The 10,793-nt window shown below is 46.2% G+C and overlaps 1 protein-coding gene across 15 annotated transcripts in view; it reads right to left on the reverse strand.

Annotated features, from left to right (window-relative positions):
* mark3a (MAP/microtubule affinity-regulating kinase 3a) overlaps positions 1-10,793 on the reverse strand; it is a 43,134-nt gene extending 32,341 nt beyond the window's left edge. For all 15 annotated transcript variants that reach the window (XM_080012303.1, XM_080012290.1, XM_080012298.1 and 12 more), the window contains exons 1-3: positions 10,150-10,793; positions 6,349-6,537; positions 5,371-5,424 (exon numbers count right to left, since the gene is read on the reverse strand). In XM_080012303.1, the coding sequence (XP_079868429.1) occupies positions 5,371-5,424; positions 6,349-6,537; positions 10,150-10,200 (294 nt within the window). In that variant the 5' untranslated portion in view covers positions 10,201-10,793. The remainder of the gene's footprint in view (positions 1-5,370; positions 5,425-6,348; positions 6,538-10,149) is intronic.

Raw genomic sequence — 10,793 nt, forward strand, 5'->3', positions numbered from 1 at the left:
CTTAAGATGGTGTTGTCCTTGTACCTCTCGAATCAAAATGTCCTGTGAAACAGAGAGCCGGTGCTTGGTTCTGCAAGACGCGTTAGATTCTCTGCATTACAGAAGGAACCCAGGTCGACTCTGAGATTCCCCACCCTGAAGTGGTTGTGTTGTGTAATTAATGCTTCCAAGGAAGGAGGGGGGAGTGTTCTATCCTAAAACCCTCACTTAGAGAGAGCAAGAGACAAACACGTACAGAGAAATGCCAGAAAGTAGAGCTGTTATGGAATAATTGATCACAATGCGCGTATGGATTTCAATATAATTTTATGTTTAGCATAAGCGCAAAACTCCATTTCACACCTCAAACAGCGACATATTTAACTTTAAATTAACTCTGACTTAACAGTCAAAATGATACCGCTGCAAGACAAAAAAAAACTATTAATTATACACACACACACACACACACACACACACACACACACACACACACACACACACACACACACACACACACACACACACACACACACACACACCAGCTAGAGACAAGCTAAGGAAGGGATATCAGAGAACTCCATCTTTAAAAATATAAACAAAATACTTCAGTTCAGATTATAATGGGAGAGCCAGGGATGTGATCCAGCTAAAGCTGAATGGTTAACCAAAAAACGACAGTCAGCCGTGCCTTAGAGAAAAAAATAAATAAAGAACCAGACCGCTTTGGACGCCATGGTAATAAGTGAGGTCGGCAGAGAGTCCTGCTGCTGAGGAAGAGCAGCAAACTGGGTCTGAGGTCAACCTCATCATCATGACTGCCTGTCTCACAGCTCTGCCTGTCTCACAGCTCTGCCTGTCTCACAGTCAAGACACTGAAAATAATCCAGCGCTTCACGAAGTACGGTTAGAAATCTGAGACGTTTTCCCCCAGGAGACACTGGGAGTCCCCGAAGGTGTTACACAAGGAGAACGGCTGCATTTCCACTCGTGATCCATAAAGTACCATGATGGCTAAACACCTTTATTTAAGTATTCTAGCAGACAATTTAGTCCACCAAATTAGAATCTGAATGATTAGTATGTCTGGCACCATAGTGTGCTGGAATAGTATGTCAAAAGTACAAGGACAACATACTGCATCCGGTGGCAAGCGTACCCCACAATGCACTGGGAGGGCAAACTTCTGTAAACGTTTTGTTGCGGCGTCGCCATTGACCGTCAACCTGCTGAAAGGAAGCGGAGCAGCTCTATGGCGATGTAGTACTGTATGTCAGAGAAGACCGCAACCTTTTTTACTCACATACTTAATAAACTACAGTACTAACAAGAAGTACGGCATTTTGGGCAAGGGGGATGGACTGTTCGCCTGGGTTAGATAGTAGCCGGTACTTGGCATCATGTTTCCAAACCTCCTACGGTTCTCAGCAGGTGGGGGTTCCTAACATCACATCCAGTGCCTGATGAGTTGGTTAGTTAGAGAAAATAAAGCCAATTAAAAAGGTCAAATTCTTTCCCATGATCTCCTTAACTTTTAATGGCACTGTCTGGTTTTCCGTTGAGTCACAAACTACTCCCCTCTGGCTGCTGAGCAGTAACAGAATGAGCATTTCCAAACACCATGTCCCAACACTTTCTGTGAAGTGAGGAGAATAGGGCCGACTTGATCCAAGTGGAAAAACACAGGAGCGAGTGATTCACCGCACAAAACCAGCAGCCAGGCCAAAGATGTTAAAGAGATGCTGATCAAGACATACCACTGCAGTGATGCACTGGGCGCATACTCCCCAATGCCCAAATTGATGATTTGATCAATGAAATACCTTTTGGCAAAAATCACACATAACTGACGGTAAGCATGTCAAAGTGGACTGACGCAACACAGGCGTAGACAATTACATGTTGGAGTTGGGAGATATTGACCGATAATATTTTCAACCAAATGCCTCGATCATGATATTTTGACACGTATTGGCATCATCGTACAATATTTAATCTCAACCAAGTCTGGTTGATATTCCAAGGAAATACACTCTCAAAATATATTACATACAGCGATCAACCACAACATTAAAACCAGTAACAGATGAAGTGAATAACATTGATCATCTGGTTCCAATGGCACCTGTCAAGGACACACACACACACACACACACACACACACACACACACACACACACACACACACACACACACACACACACACACACACACACACACACACACACACACACACACACACACACACACACACACACACACACAGTGATGCTGGACGACTGGGTCAGAGCATCTCCACAAGCACAGGTCTTGTGGCTGTTCCCGCTCTGCAGTGGTTACTACCAAAAGTGTCCAAGGAAGGACGACCGCTGAACCGGCGACAGGGTCACGGGGCCCAAGGCTCATTGATGCACGTGGGGAGCCAAGTGTAGCCCGTCTGGTTCGATGCCACAGAAGAACTACTGTAACACAAAGTGGACGGTGCTATGATAGAAAGGTGTAGAACACACAGTGCATGGCAGCTTGCTGCGTATGGGAGCGCTCACAGTGTCCATGCTGACCCCTGTCCACCCCTGAAAGCACATACAATGGACACGTGAGCATCAAAACTGGACCATGGAGCGATGGAAGAAGGTGGAGGTCTAATGAATCACCTTTTCTTCTACATTATGTGGATGGGTGGGGTTAGGGTCCGATCCCATGGAGCCTCTGTGGGATGTGCTGGAACAACAAGCCTGATCCATGGGGGCCCCACCTCCAACTTGCAGGACTTAAAGGATCTGCTGCTAACGTCTTGGTGCCAGATACCGCAGAACACCTTCAGAGTCTGGTGGAGTCACTGCCTCCATGTCACAGCTGTTTTGGTGACACGAGAGGGAGCTGCACAATATTAGTGTTATTAGTGGAGCTTTTAATGTTGTGGCTGATGGATGTGTGTGTGTAAGCACGACATAAACAAAGTGAGGGGTTCAATGTTGAGCATTGTCAATTATAACTTGTTTTGAAAAGCGTCCTTTTAGGAATATTCAAATTTGGAAGCTGCAATTAACACAAAGCCTGTATTAACTTAGTCATATACTGATAAAAACAAACATTTCGAGCTTAACTTTGAAAGCATGGAAAGTGGTTTGGGGGTCAACACTCTCTTTACAGGGAAATTGAAGGCTTAATGCTGCGTCAGGTGTTTTGCCGTGGATCATGTCTAAGTGCCTTTAGTTTTATCATCAGCCATTAGCTGTACTTAGGTTGAGAAATAATCATCGGTAATGTGGATATGATGAGCGAGCAGCAGGAGACACTCACTGTTTTTTATTCAAACAGTGGTAAATTCAGAAAATGACATCACTTTGCAGTAACAACCCTGAAGACCAACATTGCAATATTCCGATAAGTACAACTCCCTTTCTGAAATAACGGGTGGGCTGTGATAACTCAAACAGCCTCCTAAAGTATGCTGAGCTGTGTTTATATTTAATCAAGGCTGCTGGTATCACACTCCTTAGCCTGACCTTTGACTCCTGACCCCTGAATGAAGGGAGGGATGGGGAAGACATTATTCCAAGTAGCCTCGAAGAGACAAACTCTGCTGCAGAAAACTATGATGAACACTGAGTGAGGTTCAGAGATAAAACTCCTCCCATATTGTGTACCACAACATCATGATATTTCGGTATCATTGTGATCAGAACAACCGGAAGATAAGAGTAGTAACATTTAATAACGGCTGATTGCTATTTAGCTTTCTCACCTGGTCAAACCAAGCCCCCCACCCTTAATTCCAGCACAACAACTGTGCCAGGGACAGACAGTATTCACAGCGCGTCACACTTCCTTCTGCAGCTCCATGCCAGCAAATTTGCTTCTGATTTCTACCTTCCAGCTCTCTGAAAGAGAGTTTGAGGAGTTCTACTTGTTAAACTGTGCGTTCTTATCAAGGGCTTGATTGTTTTCTTCAATATCGGCCAGCCCTTCACAGGGAACGGAGCCCGACGTCAGGGAATTAGTGACGCGGTCGACACGCAGGATCATGGGCACAACCCGCCGGCGACCAGCCTCGGATGTGATCAATACCTGGCTTGCTTTCATTGCGTACGCTCTCACTGATCAATGAGCTGGATGTGAGCGACACAAGCTCCAAATATAGCAGCGCGACACTGTGATGATGCGAAGAAAATAAAACTTATTTTCTCCCCTGTTCCGTAGGAACAGTCCCGGGCCTTAAAATAACATTAAAAGACGTCAACGAGTCGATCTACAGAACCTAACCTGACATATCCGTGAAAAGAGAGGGTGCGTCCGCCCCCCCCCCACAGATTCTAAAAACAACACGGCTGCCCATCACGCCGCATTGCTTTGTGTTTCCCCTCCAACGCTGGCCGTCATGACTCAGAGTCTTTCTGCGGCTTAGCGGCAGCCACCGCGCCAAAGGGCTGCGGCCTCCCCGCCACAAAAGGCCACAATCAATGGTGCTTTGGAAAAACTGATGGAAAAACTGCCGCCGAGCGCCGAGGGAAAGCAGAGGGCCCGACGCCACATCACACACACATTGTTAGAGCCACTACCACCAAACCGCTATCAGCCCGGTCAACACAGAGCCTCCAGCACGGCAACAGCACAGTCAATAAAACATGCGATGCCTTCCCCGAAACACATCCAGTGCGAGGCGCAGGGGTCAGAGGTCACACAGAGACAGTGCAGCTATCTCTTACTGACGAGTCAAGACACCCACACACAGGATAGGAGGTGTGGCAAGTCACTCTAATTTCATGGATTTCTATTGGAGGGGTGAAAAAAAAATGGAGATTCATCGTCTGATGAAGGAGATTTGGTCCACAGCCTGGTTGGCTTTATTTTTTGAACACACACACACACACACACACACACACACACACACACACACACACACACACACACACACACACACACACACACACACACACACACACACACACACACACACACACACACACACACACACACACACACCGAAGAAAAAAAATAGTTAAAAACTATCTAAGACTTAACTTTATTTTTCTGGCACTTTATAAGAAACAGTCCTTCAAAATATTCAAATGCGCTATATGCCGTTTACTTTGTTGGCGGCGGGCTCTGCCACCAGCAGCAATAAGTGAAAGGCAGCCATGGGGAATTAGCTGAAGCAGCGTAGTTAGTTGTCATCAGTAAAGTCACTAAACATGAACTAAGGAAGGTGAAACATGGATTTTGAACTTTGAATGGAACTGCTGGACTTGCAGTGAAATCTACCAAAACCGACACTTCAACAATATACAACGACATTGGCCATTTCTCATCTATGTACAGGTCTGGATGGATGGATTCTGCCCCACAGACAGACAGACAGACAGACAGACAGACAGACAGTGTGGTTACCTTTTGAAGGCTGTTGGGGTTCAGTTGGGTCTTGTCTATTATCTTAATTGCAACCTGTAAAGGGGGGGGGGCACAAATGTCAAGAAAAAGCAATGAAAATGGAGGAAATGCAAGAGGATTGTAATGGATAAAGTAAAAAATAATAGTGGATGAATTTATTGAAGATAGAAACTAATATTACATTATATCGCAGCGGACCAGAACTTGGGTCAAGGATTTCCTGTGATTCTGACACAGTAGTTTCCTCAGCAACAGACCACTGAAGCCTCACTAAGCAAGGGATTTGCTTGTTATTTGGGGGGGCAGACACCCCCCTCTGTTACCATATGGAAAGAGGATTCCAACAAATAACAGCTGACAGAATAAAGACATTTTAAGGGAGGGGGAAAAAAAAAAAAATATATATATATATATATATATATATATATATATATATATATATATATATATATATATATATATATATATATATATATATATATATATATATATATATATATATATTCACTGCTCGGTTTCAACACAAATACTCCCCAAATGCAGTAATGTATTTACAGTCACATTTTACATTACTGACCATTTTCCTGATGATAGCTACATTTCTAATATTCTCTATTTTCGGGTTTTGGAAAATCCAAACAATATGCTCAGAAAACTTCCTTAAAATAATCTCCTGGTCCCACGGTCAACTACGGTAACATATACAGACACTGCCCGCCCCCCCACACACAAAAAGGTAATTTTAATTTTGCCTTGTTCATCCAATTTGGCAGAGGCACCATCGCTTTAGCAAATACAAAAGACTCAGTAACTTCGACAAAAGCTTATGTTACAGTCGTCGCCGGCAGGACAAATACGAGTGCAGACGGGCCGACGGACAGCGGCGGGGTCCTAACATTCTCCTGTCCTCCACAGCCGCTGGCCGGCACCCTGAGGTAATGTACAGTGTGTGTCGCCGGGGTGACGGCTGGCGCGCACCTCTCTGCCGGTGAGAATGTGTCGGGCCAGCTTGACCTTGGCGAAGTTGCCCTTGCCGATGGTTTTCAGCAACCGGTAGTTGCCGACGTGCGGCTGCTGCGGCTCGTCGGCGCCGGAGCTGCGGGATCGCACCCCGGAGCGCACGGAGCGCGTGGTGATCTCCTGGCGGCCATTACTGTGAGACGTGTGCTGGAGAGGAGACAACAACACGGCAAGTCGGTCACAACGACACAGTGAAATATCACATTGTTAGTCAATCACTCCGGGGGAAGACTATTGGTACTTTCATCAGATATTTACACACGAGAAATATTCTAGAGCCAATCATTAGTAATGCGGGTATTTTGAGCATTGATCAGAACAGCGAGCAGTCCATGGAGCTCAGAAAACTGCAATACCTTATTGTTACGCTCCTTAAAAGACATTTTACTATATCACCATGTTACCAGAACCAAAATCTCAGATGATATCTAGTCGGTCACAATATCATGTTGGAATACCGTATGGAACTAGCTCAGGGGTAAAACCCCTACTATTATGTTTCCCATAAGTATGTACATTTAGAATTCATGAAAAAATAAAAAAAAACATGATAAATGAAACAAACTGACATTTACAGCAAACTCCAACGGAGCGTCCCATCCCCCGCTCACAGAAGCCGTTTAAAGCGGCAGAATCGATTTAGTCAGTCATCAAAGTCGGCAAACAATGGCTGTTATCTCCTGTAATAGCCGGCAGAATGGCCCGAGTTCCCAACCACAGCTACAAGTTCGGCAGCGTGCGGCTGGCGGCGATAGCAGCCCCTCGCAGCGTCCGGACTCACACACCACGCCCAGAACGCACGCACGCACGCACACACGCACACACGCACACCTCAAGAGCACAGTAAAAGGACCTAAAGAGCAGGCGGAGTCCGAACGCCTCACAGCACCAACCATCCGCTGTGTGGGGGGCATAGATCGGTCGTTCGAGGGCCTTCGGTTTGATCCTCATCGGACCACTGACCCCGTTTGATCAGATTTGGCCTCGGAGACAAGCTGAGAAGTTTGTTTATGGATCGGTCTGGTTTTGTGTCTTCCATCCAGTTCGGGAGAACAGTGAAACTAGGATTTTGAAACCGGAAATTCTCCCGGTTAATTTTTCTGGGTTTTAAAATTGTTTTTCCTGTATTTGCTCTGTTAGATTATATTTTTTTGGTTATCACAAAGTTTAGTATATTTTGTCATAACTTATTGTGGACAGTTAACAGTTTTATTGTATACTTTAGTATACTTCACTTTAGTCCATTGTGTTATTACTATTGCCTATTTTGTGATGTAAAGCTGTTGACAACGCTGCAATTTCCCTTCTGGGGAAAAATAAAGTGTACTGTATATCTAACATCTTGGAAATGAAATAACAGTGAAGCTGAACTATTAATAATTTGACTGCAGACCACATGGAACCACAAGAAGGACCCCTGGGGCTCCCCGGAACACAAGTTGAGAACCACTGGTTGAGTTTTGGTATATATTTAAATGCATCTTTGGACACGCCACTGTTGGAAGGGTTGATTTCAGCGTGCGCAGTTGAAAACAATCAACCGCCTCCATCCCCCGAAACAAAAAATAAATAAAATAAAAAAAATAAAAAGGCAGACACCCATTGTCTCCCCCCGCCTCACCCCAATTACCCACCCAAGCAGACCCATCACAGGACAGGTTCACAGGGAAAGAGTAATAAGCGCTAACTCGGGTGAACAACGCTGTTCAATATAGAAGACTGATTGACGTTTGACAGGGTCCAAACAGGATAATTAACAGGGTTGCTATTTGTGATTAGATCCGGTAATTAATTCTTACTGGAAACTAAAGCCCCCCCAACCCACTACCACACATTTTATGGCTCTAAGCCGCATATCCATCTGTGCCATCTCCAACGGATTGTGGGATTTGGGGGGGTTCTGCATCCCTCCACTTATACCGGGCACCCACAGGTATCCCAGCTGAATTTTTTACTTTAAGAGCTTTTTTAAGACACATTTTAATTAAATTTAAGGGGAGTGTTTTGACAAATCATCACTCTTAACCAATATTGTATTGAAGGGAAGTACTTTATACATTTGGGACAGGGCAGACGGTAAGTATCAGGTGGAAAAACAGGACATGTTATGAACTACATGATTCTGTGAACGGTTCCTTTGATCAGGAAATGCAATAAGTGGCAGCGATAAATGAATGGAGTTGAGTTCCTCTAGAACAGGTTCATATAAGACCACGGGCAAGGTATTTGACAGAAACACATCACAATATTTTTTGACATATAGCTTGATATTGGTAATCAGACGATATTTTGGGCGATGAACATTGGTTATTACATATGATATTAACATTCAAGGAATAACTGAGAATTAATCAGACGACATGCAACACAACAATTAACTATATTAGGATAGAAATATAGTTAATTGTTGACCCCAGACGATCTGCTCTCAGATCTACATCATATTGATATTTCGTCTCATTTTGACCAAAAAAGTATAATAATATGAAGAAATATTTCCAATTTTTGACTATTTATTGACTTTTAAGGCTTAATATTTGTGAAAATCACCCTGGTGATGGTAAAAGAAAGCACAACATAACAAGAAGTCTCACAAGCGCATGTCGGATAATTCACAGCTGTCGTAAACAGCATGTTTCATATTTTCTCACACAAGGTGTGGGAAGGATGAGCTTTTATTTTAACGACATTAATACTCACTCGGCTAAATTTAAGACATTTAAACACCTTGTTATACTCAACAAAGCTGTGTTGTCTCCTTAGGGCCAGAAGCGGTCATCACCCCTACTGGATCTACTGGGTCTGATGTGGTTCTACTGGGGCCAATGCAGATCTACTGGGTCTAGATGTGGACATTTACATTTACATTTAGTCATTGATCAGACGCTTTTATCCAAAGCGACTTACAATTGTTCAAACACCAACGGACGCAGCCATCAGGAGCAATTAGGGGTTAAGTGTCTTGCTCAAGGACACTACAGCATGCTAGCAGGAGGAGCCTGGGATCCAACCAGCAACCTTTAGATGACTACACCACCAGCTCTACCTCCTGAGCTACCATCCCCATCCCCTAGCGGGTCTGGATCCACTGGGTCTGGATGTGGATCTAACGGGTCTGGACGTGGCTCTGCTGGATGTGGATGCACTGGGTCTGGACCTGGCGGTCCACTGGGTCTGGACCTGGCGGTCCACTGGGTCTGGACCTGGCGGTCCACAGCTCCCCGCCCCGATACTCGCCCAGGGTGGGGGGTGGAGGGGGGGTTCTCCTGAAGCTGAGGGGGGCGGGACAGCGGCACATCGGAAAGCCCATATTTGGAAGTCGAAGCTCAGGTGGACAGCTCTGCCAACCAATAGCGAGCTCGGATAAGAAGGAAACGGGAGGAAAGAAAAGTCTTCCCCTGGCAGCGGCGGGGACATCGTGTTGGAGTTGGCCTGAGTTCGGGGCCTCCGTCTCGGATCCAACAGTAAGAACCCCTCGGCTGGAGGTGAATACGGAGCACCAGCGACATGGAAGTACACGGGGCGTGTTTTGGTTGAAAGGAGCGGACTGTTTACCAGCTGGCGACCGGGGTTATAACCCTCCCGGCGTGGAGGTGTTAGAAACACGGAAAGACACAACGATACAAAGAAAGCTTTAAACATTAGAAAGGTATAAAAGATAAAGACATAAACAATACGGTATAAAGAGGGGACCCGCAGCTGACACACCACACCGCGGGCTCCGTGCGCTACTACCACCGGGCGATGTGTTCTACTTACGCTTTCCGTCACCTTCTCGTTGACCGTCGGCAGGGGAGTCTTGGATGACATCTTAGATCCCTTCCACACACACGCACACACACTAAAACAAAACCAAAATAAATCCCGCACACAAAAAAAAGGTGCAAAACAAAAACAAAAACAAACGGAAAAGAGCAGCCGCTGGCTCCGTCCGTTCAGGAAGTCCCCGGTGCTCCCACCGCGCAGCCGCCCAGGAAAACACCCTCGACACGGGACGGCCAGCGGCCGGTTCGATCCAGACGGAGGGGTTCCGGGGACCGGGACCGGGTGGGGGGGAGGAGAGGAGGGGTGGGGGGGGGGGGGAGAGACCGGGTACGGGTCGGTTCGCGTTCGTGACAGACGCGGTTCAGGGAGGAGCAGGACGCGCCGCTCTCATGGTGTCACACACGAACCCGATCACCTCCTTCCTCTAGCACAACATGGCGGCCGCGTCCCGCCCGTCGAGGGGCGAATCTATATGTTTTTATCTCCACCCTTCTGCCAGGAAAACGAGGAGGAAAACGGCGGGCTCAGCGGCTGCGGGTTCCCGGGAGGCTCTCGCTCGGCTCCGTCTCCTCCATCCCCGGCCCGGCGGAGCTCGGTGTCTTTCGGACCAAAGTGGAGCAAAATGGCTCCGGAGCGGA

The sequence above is a fragment of the Zeus faber genome, assembly GCF_960531495.2.
Source record: "Zeus faber genome assembly, chromosome: 13".
In the NCBI taxonomy this organism is placed as follows: Eukaryota; Metazoa; Chordata; class Actinopteri; order Zeiformes; family Zeidae; genus Zeus; species Zeus faber.